At 55.7% G+C, this 23862-nt stretch overlaps 1 protein-coding gene across 6 annotated transcripts in view; it reads right to left on the reverse strand.

The window, feature by feature from the left end:
* SLC45A3 (solute carrier family 45 member 3) overlaps positions 1-22191 on the reverse strand; it is a 24309-nt gene extending 2118 nt beyond the window's left edge. The window contains exons 1-7 of one of the 6 annotated variants that reach the window (XM_072918839.1): positions 22021-22191; positions 21499-21585; positions 12926-13049; positions 8351-9832; positions 4457-4837; positions 3447-4268; positions 1091-1356 (exon numbers count right to left, since the gene is read on the reverse strand). In XM_072918839.1, the coding sequence (XP_072774940.1) occupies positions 1091-1356; positions 3447-4268; positions 4457-4604 (1236 nt within the window). In that variant the 5' untranslated portion in view covers positions 4605-4837; positions 8351-9832; positions 12926-13049; positions 21499-21585; positions 22021-22191. Of the gene's footprint in view, positions 1-1090; positions 1357-3446; positions 4269-4456; positions 4838-8350; positions 9833-12925; positions 14867-21498; positions 21832-22020 lie in introns of those variants that run through there. The other 5 variants (XM_072918840.1, XM_041721316.2, XM_072918838.1 and 2 more) reach the window with 5 other exon arrangements.
* Positions 22192-23862: the final 1671 nt, after the last annotated feature.

Raw genomic sequence — 23862 nt, forward strand, 5'->3', positions numbered from 1 at the left:
GGTCTGCTGGGCGATTTCAGACACCCAGGGCAGTGCCAACAGGAATTTTGGGGTTTGTGGGGGTGGCCGACTGGGAACCCAAACCCAGAGCCCGGCGTGAGCAGCCACTTCTCATCTGGGACGCTTCAAAGTGCCACCAGCTGGGACACGGCAGTGCTGGGAACTCAGGGCAGGGCTCTGCTCTCAGCTCTGCCCCAAACCTCAGCCAAGCTGCTTCCTCTGCCTGCCCAGCTCCTCCTCACTCCAGCCACGAAAACGGGGCAGAGGGAACCAAAATCTTTTCCTTCTCACCCTTTTTTTGCCTCGCTCTGCTCAAGCTGTGAGGTCTCTGGAGCGTTCCCACATTTGTTAACACCAGCAGACCACGGGCAGCAGAGACCAAAGCCAGCTGTGCCCTCCCCGCCTTTCCCTGTCAAGCCTTTGGCAAAGCCTTGGGAATGTGGCCTTCCCCTTCCCAGCCTGTGGAGTTTGGGTTTCATTCCATTGATAAAACATCCACGGGAGATCCCAGCCAAGCTGCAGCTCCTGCCAAGCTGAAGGTTCCCTCAGCCCCCGCTCCGACAGGACTCCTGGTGCCAATTGGGACGGGCTGTTCCCAGGGGTTGGTTCAATGGGAACATCTGGATGCCTGTGGTAACAACTCCTGCTTATTCCACGGCACAGCCAGCCACTGCCCTTGGGATGAAAGAGCTGCTCTCAAACCACAAATTAATTCTGCATTTGCAGCACAAGAGAACTCCCATTAATCCAGCGTGCGACTCAGGAACCTCCAAGGACTTCTCCACAAGGATAACATCTGTGGGACAGGGTTACAAGCTTTTGTGCTGCTGTCACAAGTTTCACAAGGTTTCTTTTTCTTGGAGCTGAGGGAATAGGAAGAGCTTGGGTTTTCATTTTACTTATCGTGGTGCTGTGGATGAAAACTGGAAATCAGGACCCGTGAGGGCTGAAAATCTTTGGGTTTTGCAGCACCTCAGGCTGGCAGAGCTGCAGAATTCACACGGGGATAACTAAACCAGAGCAATTTCCCTAAAATACGGGAAAAACAGAAAAACCCACAGGGCCAGGCTGCCCTGGAGAAGATGCCCACCTGTTTGTCGTGGTGGTAGAGGGATGCCAGCATGTAGGGCAGGATCTGGAGGGCAGAGAAGGTGAAGCCAGTCAGGGCAGCGGAGATGGTGACCACGGTGACACTGCGGGACAGGCACATGACAAAGGCCAGCCCGGGGAAGAACACCACGCTGGCCAGGTACACTGCCCGTGTCCCAAAGTGCTTCACCAGCCAGTCCATGATTGTCGAGAAGAAGATGGAGGTGATGCACTGCAGGAAGAGGCCCAGGCTGCCCATCCGGACACCTGCGGGCAGAGAGGGGTGGTGGACACTGCCCTGGCTGCCCCTGGATTCAACAGCCAAATATCCTTCTCTCGGTCCTAAATCCAAAACCATCCTTCTCTCAGTCCCAAACCCCAAAAACATCCTTCTCTCAGTCCCAAACCCCAAAAACATCCTCCTATTGGTCCCAAACCCCAAAATATTCTTCCCTCTCTGTCAGTCCCAAACCCCCCAAACATCCCTCCCTCTCTGTCAGTCCCAAACACCAAAACATCCTTTCCTCTCCATCAGTCGCAAAACCCAAAAACACCCTTCCCTCTCCATCAGTCCTTAATCCCAAAAGCATCCTTCCCTTGGTCACAAACCTCAAAACATCCTTTCCTCTCCATCAGTCCTTAGCCCCAAAAAGTTCCTTCCCTCTCTGTCAGTCTCAAACCCAAAAAACATCCTTCTCTTGGTCCCAAATCCCAAAATATTCTTCCCTCTCCATCAGTCCTTAACCCCAAAAACATCCTTCCCTCTCTGTCTTTCCCAAACCCCAAAACATCCTTCTCTCTCCATCAGTCCTTTATCCCAAAAGGATCCTTCTCTGCCAGTCCCAAACCCCAAAACCTCTCTCCATCCGTCCCACACCCCAAAAAAATCCTTCCCTCTCCATCAGTCCTTAATCCCAAAAGGATCCTTCTCTGCCAATCCCAACCCCCAAAACCTCTCTCCCTCTCCATCAGTCCTTAACCCCAAAAAATTTCTTCCCTCTCCATCAGTCCTTAACCCCAAAAAATTCCTTCCCTCTCCATCACTCCTTAACCCCAAAAACATCCTTCCCTGTCAGCCCCAAACCCCAAACCCTCCCTCCCTCTGTGAGTCCCAAACCCCAAGGGGACAGCGAGGCCCTCGGAGCCCTGCCAGCCTGGCTGGCTCAGGGAGCAGGGCAGCATCACCCAGCAAATCCCAGGATTGCAGCAGCCGCTGCCCCGAGCTCCCTCCTGGCACCGAGGGCACCGCAGGGAGATGGGAGATGGGAACCCAAATGCCATCCCTGCCCCTGGCAGTCACTGTCCCTTCCTCCTGCTGCTGCCCCAGGCTGTCACCTGCTGCTGAACCAGGATCTGTCCTTATCTGATGCCCAAGGCAGCAGCAGAACAAAGGCAGGAGGAACTGTGCTTGAGCCAAGGTAAAGAACAGAACGTGCTCCAAACGGCGGGATCCGGTGGCAATCCGGACCTTACCCTTTCACAAAGATCTCTCAGATTTCAGGGAATTAAAACCATTAACTCTTTGGCTCGGGGGATCATTACCCAACACATGTTTCTATGACAGCCGGCACAATGGAGGGCTGGCCTGCTGGGAGCTAAACAGTGCAAGTGTTAAATAATAATTAAGCTGCCTCGAAGTTAAACAGACACCCAGCACAAAGGGGCAGTGTGCTGCAGAGCCCTCCGAGTGGAAAACTGCAGAAGGAGGGCCAGGAAGTGCCTCCAGAAGAAAAGATTTGGATTAGGGAGACCAAAGGAGTAGTTAGGCAGGGAGTCAAGGGTCTGGCACAACGCAGCAGGCAAAATGGGGCAGCAGGTAACACCTGGTGGCAGGTGAAGGGCTGCTGGAGCAGTGTCCTGGCCTGGGGATGTGGCAGCTTCAGGCTTGTGAGCAGCTCCAAGGCACTGGAGAGGGGGCTGAGAGCTGGGAAAGCTCCTGGAGACTCCCAGAAGCAGCTGGGAGGTGGGAATTTCCCAGCAGCAAATCCCACCTCACAACACCCTGCTCCCCAAGGATGGGGAGCACCCTCAGCCCTGGCTGGGAAAGGAGGGGAGAGCAGTGCCAGCTCTCCAGCAGAGCCTGCAGACAGAGGCAGTTCCATCCTGCTCCCTGTGCCACCTGCCAGACCGTTCTGCCACTCAACAAGCCAGGCAACAGCCAGGAGGCATTTCCCAACCTGGTCCTTGTGCCACGCTCTGGGAGCCAGGGGAAAACGTTCTTCCCTGACCTACCCACAGAAAGCCAAGTCCGCTGTAGCTTTTTTTTTGTATTACCAACAGAGCTGAGCCCATCCTGAGCTCCCAGGAAATGTTTCTGTCCTGGGAACAGGACTGGACATGCTGGGCTCGCTCCTCACCTTCATCGTAGTGCCGCCTGGCCTCCGTGCCCGGCTTGGCCCTGGGCACGCCGTGGTACAGCCCTTCCCCGACGAAATCCGTGTAGAAGAGCATGAAAGTCATGAGAGCCATCCAGCTGCAGAGCTCGGCCACGAAGAGGCGGCGCACGACGCCGGGCACGCGGCAGCAGAGGCCGTGCAGGCGCGGCAGCAGCGCGCACAGCCGCCTGCCCGCCTGCAGCACCCGCCTGCCCGGCAGCAGGCACGGCGCCCGCGCCGCCCGCCAGCAGCAGCACCACAGGGACGCCCTCGGGGACGCGTCCTTCAGCGCCGGCCCCGCCGGGATATCCCCCTGGGCGGCCTCCTCTGTGACAAACAGCGTGGCCAGCACACAGGCGAGGAAGATGAGGGCCAGCAGGCTGAAGAGGCAGCTCTCCTGCCCGCCCAGGTAGGGCGCCAGGAAGGCCCAGTCGATGGCTGGCAGCAGGTAGCCGATGCAGCCGCCCAGGCTGATCATGAAGGCGTACATGGAGAAGGCCTGGCGGCAGTTGTCCGGCTCCTGGAAGAGGTCGGAGAGCAGGGCCTCCAGCGGGGTGAAGCACACCTGGCCGCAGAAATCCAGCAGCCCGATGCCCACGATGAGGAAGGCGATCTCCAGAGGCCGGGGGTTGAGGGCGCACAGGCCGGCCAGGCTGCCGGCGTGGGGGATGACGAAAAGGCTGAGCAGCACCCCCAGGCACAGCAGCCAGATGAAAGGTCTCCTGCGGCCGTAGCTGCTGTGCCACTGGTCGCTGGCCGAGCCGATCAGAGGCACAAAAACCAGCCCAAGGACAGGGCCTATCCCTGAGAAAGACACAGGAGGTGTTATGGGGACACAGCTTCTCTGTCTGCACTCCAATAAGGGATGTTTCGTGAATTTGGGAGGTTTCAGTGAGGTCACAGCCCCCTGCCCTGCCCTCACTCACCCCCACCCTCCAGACTGCAAAGTTTTAAAAAAACGCCACCTCAAAGAGGTGACAAAAGCCGCCTACCCAAAACCATGGTCATGAACTTCTCCTCCACGCCCACCTCCAGCAGCAGTGGCGGCACGTAGGTGATGCCGGCGGCCAGGCACACCTCCAGCCCGAAGGTCAGCGAGTTCACCAGCAGCAGCTGGGTCCGGCGGCTCTGCAAGGACATGCTGTCCCCAGGCTGAGCCCTCAGTGGCACAGGGCTGTGTCCTGCCAGCTGCAGAGCTCCCAGGGATGCCCCCCAGGCAAGGATTGGAGCTTCCCTTCCCGGGCTGCTGGAGAGATGCTGCTTCCCATTTTATCAACGGCGAAGGAACCGTCTTTTCCTCTTCCTCTTCTTCTGAGATGTGGAGAGCTCAGGGCGGGATCCCACTGCAGGTTCCCCTCCTCACAGGCTGTGGTCTGCGGGGAGAGAGCGTTAAACAGGGCAGGGAAGGGGGTAAAACCAGCCACCACATGGATCTGTCACTGCTGGAAGGGACAGTCCCCGTCCCAACAGGCTGGGGAGGGTCTCAAAGAGGGACAGATGGAAGAATGAAAGCTCCAAGTGTGCCAGGTTTGTCTCCAAAGGTTTGTGACAGGTGAGACAGGATTTGGGAAAACCCAATCATGCCCTTGAGGATTGACGACCACTCCGTCCTGTCTGGGCACCTCTGGCAGACGGCAGAGAGACAAAGGATTTAGGGTCTCCACTGACAGGGAAATCAAACAACCTAACCCTAATCCTAACCGAACCCCAACCCTACCCCAACCCTAACCCTAAACCGAACCCCAACCCTAACCCCAACTCTAACCCTCAACCTAACATTAACACTAACCCGAACATTAACCCAAACCCTAACCCTAACCTTCAGACTTTACCTAAGCCTAAGGTAACCTTACCTAACCCAAACCCGAACCCAAATCCCAACTCTTACCCTAAGCCTAACCCTCAACCTAAAACTAATCCTAAAGTTAAACCATAACCCTAACCCCAACCTTAACCTAACCATAACCCAGCCCTAACCCTAACCTTAAGACTTTACATAAGCTTAACCCTAGTCTTACCTAACCCAAACCATAACTCTAACCTTAACATTTTACCTAACCCTACCCCTAAACCAACTCAAACCATAACCCTAACTCTAATCCTAGCCCTAACCTAAGACAAACCCTAACCCTAAACCTAATCCTAACCCAATCCTAACCCCAACCCTAAACCAAACCCTTACCCTAAGCCTAATCCTCAACCTAAAATTAAGCCTAAACCTAATTCTAACCCTAACCCTTACCCTAACCCAAACCCAATCCTAACCCAAACCCTAAAGCTAATTCTGACCCTAACCCTTACCCTAACCCTAACCCAATCCTAACCCAAACCCTAAACCCAACCCTTACCCTAAGTCTAATCCTCAACCTAAAATTAACCCTAACCCTATTTCTAACCCTAACCCTAACCTTACCCCTAACCCTAATTCTAACACTAACCCTAACCCTAACCCTAACCCTAACCCTAACCCTAACCCTAACCCTAACCCTAACCCTAACCCTGACCCTCTTGCAGATGGCAGAGAGACACAGGATTTGGGGTCTCCTCTGACAGGGAAATCACTCAACCCAACCCTAACCCCAACCCAAACCCCACCCTAACCCCAACCTAACCCCAACCCCAACCCCAACCCCACCCCCACCCCAACCCCAGGACCAGGCAGTGCCTGCAGCCCCTCGGGGCCATCCCCCGAGCCCCCCATCCCTGCCTGGTGACCAGGACACCCCCGTGCTGCTCTCAGGGGAGGCGATTTCACCCAAATCCCACGCCCAGCCTGCCATGGGGCACAGAGCACAGACGGTGCCTCCGCGGAGTTTCACAAACAAACCTGACCCACTTTAGCCTCATCTCCCAGCGAATGGCAATTACCTTACTCATTAGACTGAGTCATTTATTTGCCCTGCAACTGCTCCCTTCTCTCCAGCTTCTCCAGAGGAGAGAGGCCATGGGATGGGACAGACAGACAGGGGGTGAATTTGGGAGCCTCCCAGTCCCAAATGACAGAAAACCTCCAAGCTCCCCAGCAGCCAGCCCAGAAAAATTTGCTAAAAACACCTCGGGGAGGTGGCCTGGTGAAATCAGCACTCCCTGAGCCTCCATCCCCGCACAGGTGTGTGCGGGCAGGTACACACAGCAAAGTTTTGTCACTTTTCTCTCTCTCCCCGTGTCGCCAACCCACGAGGGGGTGGCTGGGGGAGGCTGGCAGGGTGGGGATGAGCCTCAGCCATCACTCCCTGCCTCTTGTTGCTGTGGAGAAATGCCACCCCTGAGCTCAGGAGGTGCTGGGCCGCCAGTGCCACTCCATAAATACCGATTATTCCCCTCTGGGGACCCTGCACCTCCCCTCAACTGTCACAGAAGATCCTTCCTTTCAACAGCCGCCTCGCCCAAGGTCAAACAGCAAACAGAGGGAGAACGGTTTGGCTTTAATCACCAGAGGCGGCTTCAAAGGAAGCCAGGGCCGGGCTGAGCATCCCTTCAGTTGGAGGAAGCGCCGGGGGCAGCGCCCACCTTGCTCAGATGTGGGTTCCACACAGGATGTGGGGGTGCCCGGCTGCATCCCAGCCCCAGGATGGGGAATTGCAGCCCCAGGATGAGGGAATTGCAGCCCCAGGATGGGGGAATTGCAGCCCCAGGATGAGGAATTGCAGCCCCAGGATGAGGAATTGCAGCCCCAGGATGAGGAATTGCAGCCCCAGGATGACGAATTGCAGCCCCAGGATGAGGAATTGCAGCCCCAGGATGGGGGAATTGCAGCCCCAGGATGAGGGAATTGCAGCCCCAGGATGGGGGAATTGCAGCCCCAGGATGAGGAATTGCAGCCCCAGGATGGGGGAATTGCAGCCCCAGGATGAGGAATTGCAGCCCCAGGATGGGGGAATTGCAGCCCCAGGATGAGGGAATTGCAGCCCCAGGATGAGGAATTGCAGCCCCAGGATGAGGGAAATGCAACCCCAGGATGAGGGAAATGCAACCCCAGGATGGGGGAATTGCAGCCCCAGGATGGGGGAATTGCAGCCCCAGGATGGGGGAATTGCAGCCCCAGGATGGGGGAATTGCAGCCCCAGGATGAGGAATTGCAGCCCCAGGATGGGGGAATTGCAGCCCCAGGATGGGGGAATTGCAGCCCCAGGATGAGGAATTGCAGCCCCAGGATGGGGGAATTGCAGCCCCAGGATGAGGAATTGCAGCCCCAGGATGGGGGAATTGCAGCCCCAGGATGGGGGAATTGCAGCCCCAGGATGGAGGAATTGCAGCCCCAGGATGGGGGAATTGCAGCCCCAGGATGAGAAATTGCAGCCCCAGCAGCTCCCACAAGGCAAAATGAACCAGGACACTCAGACCTCAGAGGGGAATGTGATGTTCACTGTCTGCTGTCCTCCGGGGTCTGGAGAACTCAGAGAGGGGGAGTTATCCCCAAAGAAACCCCAAATATCAAGCAAAAGATGCCTCAAACAGATTAAAAGTTGTTTTCCTCCCTTTTCCTGCTTTGACAGAGCACTGGGGAGGCAGCAGGGATCTGTCCACCTGCCTGAGAATTCCAGTTTGGAGGCAGAGCTGGATTTCTTATCTGTAGGTAGGAACAGACCTCTCCTCCCCCTCCACACCCTCCAAGGGCTCCAACGAGAAAAGAAATCCCTGAGGCAATAACCATGAACAGCCAGAGATGAGAAGTCTCAACTGCAATAAAGCTGCAGATAAAACTGCAGCAGCTGAACTTCATCCCAATACCCATTAATTACCCTTTTAATTATTTTTTTTTCCACAGAATAGAGACAGGGAAATGTGCTGGGCAGGAAAATCACCTGAACTGCTGATTTGTGAGGACAGGGGCTGGAAAAGGGAGATTTGGGAGGCTCAGGGAGGCTCGGGGAGCCAGGACTCACCTGCAGGTGCTCCCTGCAGCCCAGGAGCTGCTCCAGTGTTTGCAGGGCAGCAGAGGTGGAACCAGCACAGGTTTGGTTTCAGGGCCCTCCCTTTCTGCTGATAACAGCGGCGTTATTGTCACCCTGCCACTCCTGTGCAGTGCCCCCTCCCTGAGGGCTGAGCAAACACTGCTGGCACCCCCTCACAGGGTGCTGCCCTGAGGAAACCCCCCCAAAAAAACCAACAAAAAAACCAAAAAAAACCCCTGATATTCACATTTATCACCCTCCTTTGTTGATCTGCTGCTGCTCCAGCACGTGGGGTTGGTATTTTGTTTTTAAAGCCAACAAAATGTCCCTGCAGCTCTGCTGGCCCAGAGTGACAGCCCCAGCAGCAGCAAGATCAGACATCATCCCTCAAACCCCTAATCCAATCTTTCCCAGGGGGATTTATCCCCTGGACTGTGCAGGACTGTTCAGCTCTGGCGTGGAAGGAGTCAGGAAAATCCATGGAACAGCAGCACTGCATTCACCCAGGGGAGCTGGCAGCACCCTGCCCATCCCAGAGGGATTTTGGGCACCTTCCACAGTCCCACGGGGGCAGCTGGTGCAGGTGACCCTGGCATTTCTCACCCTCCAGCCTCAGTTTCCCCAAATTCCCACAGCAGGAACAGGGTTTGTCCTTTCCTCCTCAAGGAGCACCCTGGCAAGGATAACAGCAGTCCCCAAAAAGGGATTTTTGAGGTTTGCTGCACTCAGGAGCAGAAGGGAGCCACATGTGGGGCTGTCCCACAGCTGCTGGCGTGCCATGGGACATCAGCTGCTGCTCTTCCTCTTCTCTCCCGAGGGAGAGCCAAACCCTCCCCAAACCACGGCTCTCTGCTCTGCTTTGCAAGCTCGCAAACCCCATTTCCCTGCCCTTTCCCTGCAGAGAAACAGCAGATCAACTCCCAGAGCTGCCTCACCTGGCAGCCAGGTAGGAGGGCGGGTCCAGGGCAGCGGAGAGGATGAAGCCAGGGAAGCTTTTAGGAAAAAAAAAAACAACCCCAAATACCTGGAAAAGGTGGATGTGCAGGGCATTGATGGACACAAAGAAACCTCTCCTCCAATCTCCTAAACCTTCCCAACAAAGGTCCTAGAGGAAATCACATCTCAGCAGTGCTTAGAGTGAAGAGGTGTTTTAAAAATAAAATGTGGATGTACGTGCATGGCAGAGAAAAGCTCATTTATTCCTGGAAGAATCCGTGCCCTGATGCTCCATAATCTCTGCTCCTGGTGCAGAGGGACCAAGAGATGGTGCTGAATGTGGCTGTGGGCTTTGATTTGTGCTGGTTGTGCACCTCCTCCACAGCTCAGCAAGCAGCAGTGATCAGACAGCAGAGATCTGGTTCAGGGTGAGGATGCTGAGGTGCTGGAATAGGTTTCCCAGAGAAAATGTGGCTGCCCCATCCCTGGAAGTGTCCAAGCCCAGGCTGCAGCAGCCAGGGATAGGGGAAAGTGTCCCTGCACGTGGCAAGGGAGTGGAACAAAATGAGATTTAAGATCCCTTCCAACCCAAACCATTTATTATGAATTATTTCTGACCTCTCAGGGCTGCCTTATTCCCTTAGGAAAGGAAATCCCGTGGCTCAGGTGGGTGCCCGGGTGATTCAGATCCTCTCCTTCCCTGCCCATGCCAGGGTTGGGACCCAGAGAGAGGGGCAGGCAAACAGCTCCCATTCCCAACCCCAACATCACATTTCCAACCTTCCCAGGGGCTCTTTCTGAATTCCCTGGAAGCCTTTTGGAAGAAAGGGTGGGAGAGAGCTCAGGGGGAGAGAGCTCAGAGCGGCCAGGGCCTTTCACAGCTATCAGTGTCCATTCAGCGCCGCTGAATGGGAAATGCACCATGGAGAATAGCTCTGGCAGGCTCCTCGGGATGGAATGGAAAACTCACCTGACCTCTCCTGACCCCCTCCCCGGCCCTCCTCCCCTCCCAAATCTCCTTGACCCCATTCAGAGCTCGGGGAGAGGGCAGTGCTCACCAAGGGAGGGGAGAAGGGTGATTATTGATTTGGGCTCTCTGAATGAGCCCCGCGTTTCCTTCGAGCCACGGGGCTCCATTCTTGGGGAAAGAGCAGCAGGAGCTGGAAACCCCCTCAGGAGCTGCTGGGTTTGGGATTCCCTCCCTCATCCTGCAGGGCAGAGCCCAGCAGCCAGGATCTCCCGTGGGAGCCACGCAAGTCAAACCAGCTTTGGCTTCCACAGGGACACCCCTGGATTTGGGGGTGGCTCTCTCCTGCCTCGCTGGCTGCACTGCAGCACCCAGAGGGGATCCTGCTGCTCCCAGGGCTAAAATCCCAAGCTGTCCAGGGCACAGAGGGATCCCTGGCATGGACACACAGCTGAGGGCACCTCCGTTTGGGCACGGACAGCCCAGAGGGAATGTTGGCTTTGTCCTGCCTGCCCTTCACCCTCACACCTCACGCTCCAGGGATGCTCTAAGCTCATCCCACAGCACGAAGGTGACACAGAGCAGAGCCCCAGGCTCTGTGCCACAGCCTGCACCCTCCTGTGGCACAGGAGCTGCTCCTGCCAGGAGCCTTTCTCCTGCAAAGAGCGGCCAGTTCCAGCCAGGCCTCCTCCTCCTCCTCATCCTCCTCCCATTCCAAACAGGAGCTGTGTGTGGCTAACAGGGTCACTGACTCAGCAGGGGCCACGCTGGCACTGCTGGAGCTCTCTGGGGACAGACACAAGCCCAGGGCCACGGCAGGGCCAGCAGCTCCCTGCCCTTGGCTGGGCTTCACCCTCGGGCTGCCCAGGCCACCCGTGCTGGGAGCACGGCCAGGAGCTGGGAACAGCTGGAGCTGGGCACTGGTGGGACTGGGAACAACTGGGGCTGGGCACTGCTGGAGCTGGGCACCCCTGGGACTGGGCACCCCTGGGACTGGGAGCAACTGGAACTGGGAACAGCTGTAACTGGGAGCAAGTGGAGCTGGGCACTGCTGGGACTGGGCACTGCTGGGACTGGGCACCCCTGGGACTGGGAACAGCTGGAGCTGGGCACTGGTGGAACTGGGAGCAGCTGGAACTGGGAGCAACTGGAGCTGGGAGCAACTGGAGCTGGGCACTGCCGGGGCTGGGCACCCAAGTCCTGCAGGCAGCAGGGGCCAGGGCGTCTGGGATGACCCTGACCTCCCCAGGAGCACCCCAAAGATGGGTTCAGTCAGCGCTGGTGGGGTGAAAAGCCCCAGTAAAGCAAAGCTCAGCTGCAGAGGGATCACAGCAGGGTCTGGCAGTGTTTCACCCGCTCAGGACTGGCATCTCCTCACCAAACCTCATCAAGCACAACCTCCCAGACTCCTCACCACACTCAGCACAGCCAAAAGCAGCAGCATTTCACCCTGAGAGCTCAGCAGCATTTCACCCTGAGAGCTCAGCAGCATTTCACCCTGAGAGCTCAGCCCTCCTGGTCACGCTCCCCTGAGCCGGCGTCACTCTGCTGCAGGCAGCTCCAGGCCTCCAGACAAGCTTGGCTGGCTCCACAGCAGAGCCACAGCTTTGTCTGGCTGCTGCACGACCCAAGCTCTTGCTTTTATTCATCAGAGGAGCCCCCGTTCCGGAGCAGAAGGGGAAATGAGATGATCTGCTTCTGCTTTTCACTCATTTCTGCTGTTTAAAGACTGTGCCCATCACCCCTGGCACTTGATCCAAATCAACCTCTCCCCCCGGCCTTTCTTCTCCGCTTATTATTATTACTTTTTTTTTTTTTTTTAGCAGAAGAATCAAAATGTAAATTCAAATGGAAAGGGGGAAAAAAAAGCCCCCTCCAGGTGCCCCCTTCTCCTCAGTGCGGGGACGGGCACAGATTATATCCGGCACCACATGACTGGGGCCTGTATTTATGTGTCAGAGTGTAAAACCCACCCTGCTGAGCAGCCTTTTCTCTGCCTGGGGCTGGGGGCTTCTGCTCCGCGTCTCCTCCAACAGCCCCACAAAGGGGATTAAGGAGAGCCCCTCAGCCCTGCAGAGTAATCCATCAAATTATCCCTTGTTGGCGTTGCTGTCCTCTTCAGGAGGAAAAAAAAAATAAAAAGAAGGAAAAAAAAAAGAAAAAAAGCCCTCCAAAAGCTTTTAAAGGCACTGAAATTACACTTGAGCCTGAAACACTCCACCCAGCTGCTGGAGCCCACAGCACAATGGGCTGGTTGTAAAGGGGATCCCGGGAAGTGAGGAGCAAGGAAAAAGAGACGGACACTTAAAAAGGGCAGCGGGCTCACCAACAGGTGCTCCAGAGCCCCCTTCCCCAGAGCCTGCAGCAGGGCCGGCCCCGTGAGGCGGTCTGGGCATCCCAGTCACCCCCTGAGAGGGAATTTGGGGCTCTGGGATGGGTTTGCTGTGCCCCACTGGCCCCACGGATGCCTCCTCTGCAGAGGTGAGGCTTGCAAAGTCGTAAGGGAGAACCCAAATCACTCCTGCAGGGATTCCAGACCTGTCACCCCCTGTCCAAGCTGTCCTCAGAGCCCTGGGACTGGACAGCCCCTCAAAACCCCCAGCAGGACTCAGGGCACCTCCACCAGTGACCCCACAGGCAATGGAAAGCCAAACCACACTCACCAAAATCCCGGGAACGCTCGGAATCTGCTTTTCCTTCCACTGCAGCCCCCGAAATTGCGCAGGAATTGCTGTGCTGCTCCTCAGCACCCTGCTCCGAGCGGCGAATCCTCCCTCTGCACCAGCCCTGCCCGAGCAAGCACACGGGATTTCCTGGGTGTGCATTGCTGAAATCTTCTGGGGAAAACTCTCAGCCCAGCAGGGATCACAAAATGCTTACCCCAGCAAACTGGAAGTGGGCAAAGAGAAGAGCAAACCCGTGCTGGTGGCACTCGGAGCACCCACGTGGCCCCTGAACCCCCCGACACAAAACTCCAGAGTTCAAACCACCAGCGCCGAGTGAGGAAGAAGCGTTTCCCCATCTGTCATGGGGAGGAGATGAGCAGCCAGGAGCCCTCACTGCTCTGCTCTGGTGTCTGCTCACATGGCTTGGAAAATGGGAAGTGAAACTGGAAGTTCTTGTTCGCAGCTGGAGCAGAAATGATGTGTGAGGGGACATCTGACCCCTCTGGGGCTTCCAGGCAGCTCCAGGAGTCCTGCTCCAAGAGTCCTACCCCATCATTCCTGGTTTTATCTGGAAAACGACAGTCACGGGGCCAGAGGAGTCTCAGGAGTGGGTTCGGGGTGGAAAGGACAGTTCTGGTGTCTGAGCAAAAACCAGGGGCCAGAGCAAAGCCAAGGCTGGACACGAGGCTGCAAATCCAACCCAGAACAAATGGGGGAGTTTTAGGGGGGATGAGGGGTGTCCCTGACCCCAAACCGTGCCCACACATGGGTCAGGCGAATTTCACCCCAGCAGGAGCCACCAGCACCCCTCACTGAACTCCAGCCACCCCTGCTTTTGCCAGGAGCCTGTTCCTCAGGAAAAAAAAAAAAAGGGAACAACCCAAACTGCAAAAATCCTCAGAGATCAACAGGCACACACTTCCAGAGCCCCTCTGGCTGCAAGATTTGGGAGCCTGACCTCGTGCTCTTGCTCAAAGGAGGCACTTGGAGCCCTGGACACACACAGGACTAAAGGGCCCTTCAGCAGTCTCATGGCCATCTCTCCAGGCAATTTTCTGCCCCAAAATCCCGGTTATTTGTGTCCCTGCTGGAGAAGCTGGATGCTCACAGATCTCTCTGCCGGCCCCTCTGACCTCCCCTGGCAGGTTGGGGGGTTTTTCCCCTCTCTGTTTTCTGTCTGTAAAATGAGGTCATGGCTTTGAAGGAGACAAAAGAGCCTTTGCAGGGTGAGGAATAGCCCCGGGACAGCTGTGAGAGCTGAGCCCCCATCGCTCACAGCTCTGAACACCCCCTTGCTGTCCCTGGAACGGCAATGGGCAGAGGGAACGTGCAAAAAGTTTTATACTAAATATAAATATAAATACTTTATATTTATAAAATATAAATATTTTAAACTGGGAGCTGCTCTGAGCTCTCCTTGTCCTCCCCCACCCATTTTTCACCCTCCCAGTCACCCCTCTGGCCATGGAGGGGAGTTTATGCCAACCTTCCAAGGGACTTTCTGTCACATCAGCACCCTCTGCCAGAGGGGAAGGTGTGCAGGGAATAATGGGAATTTTCTGGGGTGTTTTAAGGGCAAAATCCACAGCTCAGAGCTGTAAAAAAGGCAGTTTTACGTGCCTGGGGTAGCAAAAGCTGCTCTGCCTCCTGCCTGCAGCACATCAACCCCTTGGGGTTAATGAGGGGCCTCAGATCACTGCTGGAGCATAGGGAGACTTTTCCTTATCGTGACAGACCAGCCACGAGGCCTGGCTCTGAAAATGACAGATTCTGCAATTTTATTTTTGCCTGATAATTGCAGAGATAAGGAGCAATCAGATTTTTATTTTCCGAGGCACATAAGTTTCACTGGAAGGTCTTAATGGAGAACTTGAGAAGCTTTTTCCTCTCCCCTTCTCACCACCAGTTTAATGTGCTATGGACTCACAACATGCAGGGGTTTAACATTCACAAAAAAAAAAAAAAAAAAAAAAAAAAAAAAGAGCAGTGAGGACTATCTGGAAGGGAAATTTTCCACTTAAAAAATAAAAATAAAAAAAAAACCAAGGCTCAAAGCTGCCATTTCTACAGGAGGTGGATGGAGTGAGGCACTTTTACCACCTCCTCACTCCCCACCCAAACAGGAACCTCACTTCTATTTTGAGCCCTGGAAAGAACATCAGCCCTAAATTATTAGCTTTTTTACTAATTGGCACGGGGTTCAAGTTCAAAGCTGCCTGAATTTTGCAGAGCCCTCTGAGCAGGGCTGCTGGGGGATTTTGTGGCACAGGGTGTGAGGGGGACAGGCAGCAAAGAGCTCTGAGAGCTGAAATTTCTCCATGTTTGCTGTTAAAAAGCAGGAATGGAGGTTTGTGCAGCGAGGACTGAGCAGGGGCAGGATTTTCTCTCCACGCCAGGCGGCCTCTTGCCATTATTTGCTGGGGTAAAGTTCAGAGAGCCACAAATGAGGCAGAGAGAGCTCTGATATTCCTGCAGCGTGCCCCGGGCACACGGCCAGGGCACCTGGGGCGGGCACAGGGCTGGCACCCAGCACCTTCCCAGATCCACAGGGACAGCCAGCACTCCCTGCCTTGCCCAAAAGGCTCATCTGTGACAAATGGACTTGTAGAGAGCTCTTAGGGCCTGACAGAGGGCCTACACAGTGTGAGCATGTATGCAAACTTTATGGAATAGCATCTACAGCAAGGTGTGGCAAAAGCTGGTCAGCCATACAGTGTTTCGTAATTAGGAAATAATCAGCTTCTGATTGTGATGGCGCCAATTGTAACACCTGTATTGTCTCACCCTTCAAATGAGACTGAAAATGGAATAGAAGCTTTTAAAACACCCCTCAGTTGTCCCATCTCTGGGTCAGGAAAGGGATTGATCCGACACTCATCCTCTGCTATCAGCCCTGGCCACGGGCAGGGAGGGATGGGAGGGTCTGGGGGCAGCACAGCTTGGAGAATCCCAGCTGGAAGAGGCCCTGTGGAATCATCTTCCCACCAGCACATCCTCCCGCCTGGATGGAGGCACCTCAAGCACTGAGGCTGCAGGAATTTCCCCTGAAACAATATCCATGGGCTAGAAAGATTTAATAGCTGGGAAGTGTCCTTCCTTCCTTCCCTCCCTCCCTCCAGCTATCCCCCGTGTCATTCCTGCGCTCTCCTTTTGATTTGCACGCTCACAGCCCCTCCAGCCTCTCTCCCAGGCCCGGCTCAGTCAATCCTGATGAAAATCCACCTTCCAGCCCCATTAATTGCTCACTCGGCCTTGGCCGGGGCACAGCAGCCTTTTGTTCCAGCGCCGCTCCAGCTGCTCCCGCCGCCCCGGCGCATGGAACCGTTTGTCACCCACATTCCCAACAGGAACCGTTTGTCACCCACATTCCCAACAGGCATCATTTGTCACCCACATTCCCAACAGGCATCGTTTGTCACCCACATTCCCAACAGGCATCGTTTGTCACCCACATTCCCAACAGGAACTGTCTGTCACCCACATTCCCAACAGGAATCGTTTGTCACCCACATTCCCAACAGGAATTGTCTGTCACCCACATTCCCAACAGGAACTGTTTGTCACCAACATTCCCAACAGGCATCATTTGTCACCCACATTCCCAACAGGAACTGTCTGTCACCCACATTCCCAACAGGCATCGTTTGTCACCCACATTCCCAACAGGAACCGTTTGTCACCCACATTCCCAACAGGAATCGTCTGTCACCAACATTCCCAACAGGAATTGTCTGTCACCCACATTCCCAACAGGAACTGTTTGTCACCAACACAGACACAGGAATCATTTTGTCACCAACACTTCTGAACGCTCAGAAATTGTTTGTCACCAGCATTCCCAACAGGAATTTTTTGTCACCTACATTCCCAACAGGAATCGATTGTCACCAACATTCCTGAATGCTCAGGAACTGTTTGTCACCAGCATTCCCAACAGGAATAGATTGCCACCAACATTCCCAAATGTACAAGAATCATTTGTCACCAACATTCCCAACAGGAATCATTTGTCACCAACACTCCCAAATGCACAGGAACCGTTTGTCACCCACATCCCAACAGGAATAATTTGTAACCCACATTCCCAAATGCTCAGGAATCGTTTGTCACCCACATTCCCAACAGGAACCGTTTGTCACCCACATTCCCAAGAGGAACTGTTTGTCACCAACATTCCCAACAGGAACTGTTTGTCACCCACATCCCAACAGGAATAACTTGTAACCTACATTCCCAAATGCTCAGGAATTGTTTGTCACCCACATTCCCAGCAGGAACCGTTTGTCACCCACATTCCCAAGAGGAACTGTTTGTCACCCACATTCCCAGCAGGAACCGTTTGTCACCCACGTTCCCACACGCACCTCTGGAGCCTGGCAGCAGCAGCAGTGGCCACACAAAGCCCTCCCCTGTCATGCCACCGGTACCTGGCACCGCAGCCCGCTGCCACTGTCACCTCCTTGTCCCTTTGTGCTCCAGCTCGCTGGATTCATGAGCCGCGCCGACCTCCACGGAAGCGCTCGCCCCGTGACCACAACAATCCTTTATTCTCTCTGCACACCCCGAAGGGAGTTTGGCAATTCGGGCCAGAACCCAGAGCGAGACAGTGCAGTGATCACAGGGGAGCACTAACAGGGCACTGAGTGTCAGCCCAGCTCCTGGGGGCGACCAAAAACCACTTGGGGCATCTCCTCTCCACACTGGAGTGACCCCACAGCCCTGGGAGAGGGGGAAGAACGGGAAAACGCCCTGGAGCAGCGGCAGATCCAGCCCAACATTCCCAAATCAATGGAAAGGGCACAAAATCACCATCAGGGATAAAATCACCCACAAGGTCCAGCTGAAGTGGAGGGGTTTGGTCACACCCACTTCAAATCCCACCTGAGAGCCAGTTCTGCTCATTAATCCTAAATTAAGAACAGAGAATTGGCATGCAAATCAGCATCAGAGCTGAGGTCTGGTCCTCACCTCAGTTTCTTCATGCAGCAAGTCAGATCCCAGCAGGATTCGCTCCAAATGTTTGGGAAGGAAAGTGTGATCCAGGGATTTTCTTGCATGCCCCATTTGACCCAAAGTCTCAAGCCATAAATCTAAAGCAGGATTTCAGTGCTTCCCACAACTCTGTGCACATTATTCCTGGAGCTGGCTCCAGCCTGCTCTCTGAGAACATTAATGTCTTCTGAGTGCTGACAACCTGCACGGATTGGAGTCACTGCACTCATTATATTTCTGTTTTTCCTGGAGTCCCAGCTCCTGCAGACAAACCACCACGGAGAACCTCAGCTCCCAACAAAACAAAGGTGGGAAAAAAACCCCAAACAGCTCCCTTGATTGAAGGAAAAAAAACTTTCATACCTCACAAACCAACCCCATTGTTTTAAGTGGCTATTTTCAAATAAACCTCATTACTTTGCCAGAGGCCATCCTTAAACCTCCTGAGTATTCCAGCCCTGGCCATGATGAGAATTCATCTGCAAGTCACCAAAAGCTGGCTCTGAAATCCCCAGACCAACAAGCCACAAGGTTTCCCTGGGTGAAGGATGGGGCCAGTCCTTGGGATGTGGACTAAGAACATTTTCTTTTAGCTCATGTGCAGCAACAGAGAGGAGGAAAAACGGTTCAGAGCAGCAAACCGGGCACCTGCTCCTTGCTGTGTGTGTTCCAGGCGCCTCCAGCCCCCAGACAAAGGAGCCTTTGGGACCACATTCCTCCTTCTTTTGCCAGACAATATTCACGGGGGTCTGTTTCTCCTCTTCTGCAGGCTGGCAAAATGTTAAGCAAATATTTGGGAACGGCGAGAGGAACTGACATTTTAGGATATGAAAACAAGGAGGAAGGGCACAAATTAGGGGGGACCTCCAAGGAGCAGCGCTGGGACAAACAGGAATGAAATGGTGGCCTCGGAGTCCCACTCTCAGCTTTGTTTTCTCAACAAGCAACCCCACAGCTCAACGGGTTGGGCACATCAGCAACTTCTGCAGCTCCATGACACAGGATCAGCCTCTTCCAGCAGCGAGGAGCAACAGCAGCACCAGGAACAGCAAAGGTTTCACATCATCAGCCTCAGATAACCAAACACCGGGGCACAGAACTGTTAAATAATCCTGTATTTTACTCTTTTCCTGTTCTTTTCTTCATGGTGAGTGCAAGATTGTGCAGATCCACACTTGACTACCTTGCAGGGACAGTTTTAAAACTGCCATCTGCTTCTTAAAAGCCAGGATTCCTCCCTGAGGGTCTCCATCCCCTTCCTCAGCTGAGCTGGGGGGTCCCAGCTCACATGGACAGGCTGGATGTCTGATATTTAGCAATCAGAAACCAAGAAATCAGCACTGAGAAGAGCTGACAGCTGCTCACGAGCTTCTCTTTACTCCCTTGCTCCACACTCAGCTTTAATCATGGGTTGAGCCTGGCTGAGGGGTCACAAGACTTGCCAGGGTGGTTGTGTGGGTGATTTTTAGTTGTTTGGGTGATTTTTAGTTGTTTGGGCTGAGTTTTGGCTACCAGGAGCGGTCCTAGGCTGGCTTCCCACTCCAGGAGCCACAGGGCACCATCACCTGATGGAATTCTTTCCAAACAGAGGAAATCCAGCCCATTTTGGGTTTGTATCCATCCCTTCTGCTCTCCCTGCTCCTGACAAAGCTCCACACCTGCAGCTCCCTGCTGAGCCCAAGCACCACCTCCTATCCCTCTGCTCCTTTCCCTCCTGGCTCCCTCAGAGCCCCAAATCCATCAAAAACCTCCCCAAATTTCACCCAGCCAAGCCAAGCTTTGCCTTGATGTTGTCTCAGCCATGATGAGCAGACAGCAAGGCATTAAAGAGCACCTAGAGCAGCCCCCAGCAGCCACTCCTGGGGGACAAACACAAACTCAGAGCTCTGATTTTAAGGATTCCCACCCTCTGGAAGGCTCAGCCACCCCCTCTGTGCCAACAGCACTGCAAACCTCTGAAGGGAGTAAATCACAGGAGGAAAGCAGACCCTGAGCACAGCACTAAGGTGATTTTCTTTATTTTTAAGAGCCTGCACTCCCAATGCCATCAAGAGGCACAAGAGCCCAGCCATCACCCTGAGCTCCGTGCTGAGGCTTTGGCTGAAGAGAAAAGAGATGAAACTCAGGGAGGAAAAACCAAAAGCAGCCCTCCTCCCCTCCCCAGCACTGCCACTTGAGTGCTCCACGAAATAAACAGTTTAGGGAAAAGGTTACCAAGAGTTTATGCTAAACATCATTTCCCAGGGACTCTGGCTAAGCTGAAGTAGAGCCAGGGCTGTATTTTTTAACTCAGGGATCAGGCCAGTGATTCCAGCCTCTCCCACCGTGGATCCAGCACAGCCATGGCCCAAAATCTGCTGATAAAAAGGGATTTTGCTCCTTTTTGCTGCTGGTGGGGTTTGTTTGGGGCACGTGGAGGAATCCCAGGGGATGGTGCCTCTGCTCCAGGCTGGTTCTGCACAGCCACGAGCTGCCAGCAGCCCCCTGATGCTGGGGAACACCTGGAGGCTCGCTGGGACCTCGTCGAGAGAACACAGCACCCACAGAAGTCACCACAAAGTCCCTGTTTGCAGGGGAATATCCCCACAGCAAGGAGAATTTCCTCCCTAAGTCCCAAGATCCAGGGATTCATATCCCCCGTAAAACTCTCATTTAATTTGCTATTAATTCTGGAGATTCTTGTTATCCATATCGAATTTCTAATCCTTTTTTTTTTTTCCCTCCCACCTAAATCCCACAATCCAAGCGTTTCTTGGCTTCCAAGATATTCTGTGACAATAAAATCCAGAGTTTTAGGCACAGCCTGGAATCCCAGGGTTGGCAATCTGGCTGCAGTGCCACTCCCCACGAAGGGAAGCAGCTCTGGATGATGCCAGAAAGTTCAGGCAGCATCACATTTTAAAAAACAAAAACAAAAAAGAACCAAAAAGAAAAACCCAAAGAAAAAAAGAAAGAAAGAAAATTGCAGGTGGGGTGAATAATAGAAAAGGTTTCAAGGCTGGTACATGTTTTTCAGGAGTGTCTGCGTGACTTCAGTGCCCAGGTCATTTGGGTACTTTTGAAGTTCTTACTCATGTTCTATTTCTATAAATTGGAGATATTCTCATGTTACACAGGTAAAGGCTGCTCTCCTCAATCACATCTTGAACCAGAACAGGGCAAAAATGGGGTTTTGAGCCTGGCCACTTTCTCTGTGCTGCTCGTGAGGTCCAGGTGAGTGCTAGAAAAGCTGTTTCCTTTCCAATTTTATGTTTGTTTGAAACACAAAAATGGAAATCGAGCATCTTGCCAGGTCTGGCCGTAAAATTAATAAATTTATTTTAGTGCTTCTCCCTTCCTCCTAAAGCTGTCATCCTTGAGAAGACAAATGAGCCGGGTAGTTTATGTTTATCATAAACAACTCCAGCGTTTTACCACCAAAATCTCGAGTGCTGCCAAAGTGAGGAATCCCTGGAATTATCCCCATCGCGGCATTTAGGGGCAGCTGAAGGGGAGGCACCGAACCCAAACCGAACCAAGAGTAATGAAAATTCCCTTTGCCAGGCGCTGCCTCGCTGGGATTCTGCGGATTCACTGACCTGTCCCCAAGTCCTCAGGGTCCCCGGGAGTCCATCCTGCTGCCCGGACTCTGCCCGCTCAGCACCTTTGAACCAGCGCGGGCGTCCCTGCAGGGATGAGAAGTTTGGGAAGAACCGCTCGGGGAGGGCAGGACACCCTCCCACAGCCCCACCTGCGGCCACTCCTGCTCCGGGCTTTTTTTCTTTTGTTTTCCTGCAGCAGCTCCAGCGCTGGAGCATCAGACCCGGAGCGCCTCCTGCTCCTCCTCCTCCTCCCCGGGCAGCGCCGCCGTCCCGGCCGGACCCGGCGGGCAGCGCTCGGTGCTGGCTGCCACTGCCAGCGCGGTGCGAGCCCCGAAACCCCCCGGTCTGCCCGGAACCGCCCGGGGAAGGCAGCGGGAGCCGCATCCCGGTACGAGCGGCGGCATCCCGGGGCAGCCGCATCCCGCCCGCGCATCCCCCGCACCCTGGCCTGACCCGACCCGGTCCCGACCCGGTCCCGGCCCGGTCCAGCCCCGTGCCCAGCCCCGTGCCCGGCCGTACCTCCGCAGCAGCCGGGGCTCGCCCGGCGCCCGCGCCGCCGCCGTTTAAAAGCGCAGGTTGGGCCGGCAGGGAGCATGCGCTGCCGCGGGCGGAGCCCCCCCAACCCGGGCCGCCCCCCTCGCCCCGCGGCCGCCGAGCTCCGCCGGCCGAGCATCCCCGCAGCCCCGGTCCTGCAGCCCCAATCCCGCAGCCTGATCCCGCAGTCCCGGTCCGCAATCCCGGTCCCACAGCCCCGATCCTACAGCCCCCTCCCGCAGTCCCGGTCCCGCAGCCCCGATCACACAGCCCCGGTCCGGCAGCCCTGATCCCGCAGTCCCGATCCTACAGCCCCGATCCTACAGCCCCATTCCCGCAGTCCCGGTCCCGCAGCCCCGATCACACAGCCCCGGTCCGCAGTCCCGGTCCCTTAGTCCCGATCCTACAGCCCCATTCCCGCAGCCCCGATCCCGCAGTCCCGGTCCCGTAGTCCCGGTCCGCAGTCCCGGTCCGCAGTCCCGATCCCACAGCCCCGATCCTACAGCCCCATTCCCGCAGCCCCGGTCCGCAGTCCCGGTCCCGCAGCCCCGATCCGTTAGCTGCGACCCCACAGCCCCAGTCCCGCAGTCCCGATCCCGCAGTCCCGGTTCCGCAGCCCCGATCACACAGCCCCGGTCCCGCAGCCCCGATCCCGCAGCCCCGATCCCTTAGCTGCGATCCCACAGCCCCGATCCTACAGCCCCATTCCCGCAGTCCCGGTCCGCAGTCCCGGTCCCGCAGTCCCGGTTCCGCAGCCCCGATCACACAGCCCCGATCACACAGCCCCGGTCCGCAGTCCCGGTCCCTTAGTCCCGATCCTACAGCCCCATTCCCGCAGCCCCGATCCCGCAGTCCCGGTCCCGCAGCCCCGGTCCCTTAGCCTGGATCCTTTAGCTGCGATCCCGCAGCCCCGATCCCACAGCCCCGGTCCGCAGTCCCGGTCCCGCAGCCCCGCGGGGACAACGGACCCGCTCCCGCAGGCCCGCTGGGAGAACAGCCCCGATCCCTCAGCTCCGCGGGAGACAACAGCTCCGACCCCCCAAAGCCCCGATCCTCGCAGGGACAGCAGCCCCGATCCCGCAGTCCCTATCCCCGCTGGGAGAACAGCCCCGATCCCGCAGTCCCGATCCTCGCTGGGAGAACAACCCCGATCCCGCAGTCCCGATCCCCGCTGGGAGAACAGCCCCGGTCCCGCAGTCCCGATCCCGCATCCCGAAGGGACAAGAGCCCAATCCCCTCACTCGCGATCCCGCACCCTTCGCTGGGAGAGCAGCTCCGATCCCGTACTCCCGATTCCTGTTATCCACCCTTTGCTGGGAGAACAGCCCCGTTCCTGCAGTCCCGATCCCCGCATCCCTGAGGCCAAACCCCTCCGGTAGAGCAGCTTTGTTCCCTGCAGCCCTCTCTGGGATAACAGCCCCGATCCCGCAGCCCCGATCCCGCAGCCCCGATCCCGCAGCCCTGATCCTGCAGCCCCATTTCTTCAGCCCCGATCCCGCAGCCCCGTTCCTGCAGCCCCGATCCTGCAGCCCCGATCCCACTGCCCCGATCCCGCAGCCCCGATCCCACAGCCCCGATCCCACAGCCCCATTGCCGAGCCCTCACCGCTGCCATCAGCCCCACCAGCCCCATCCTACAGGACCGTTCACCCCAAACACCCGGCCTTTCTTTAAAACAATTCCCCCTTTCTCTCACCCCTTCCCCTTTCCCCCTTCCCGCCGGAGCGTTACCCACAGCAGGAGCAGTTCCTGGGCTTGTTTGGGTTTTCTGAGCTGGTGGTTCCCTGTAATGGCCTGGATTGGATGCAAATAGGGCCCCTGCTATGGG

The sequence above is a fragment of the Taeniopygia guttata genome, chromosome 26 (assembly GCF_048771995.1).
Source record: "Taeniopygia guttata chromosome 26, bTaeGut7.mat, whole genome shotgun sequence".
Taxonomy (NCBI): Eukaryota; Metazoa; Chordata; class Aves; order Passeriformes; family Estrildidae; genus Taeniopygia; species Taeniopygia guttata.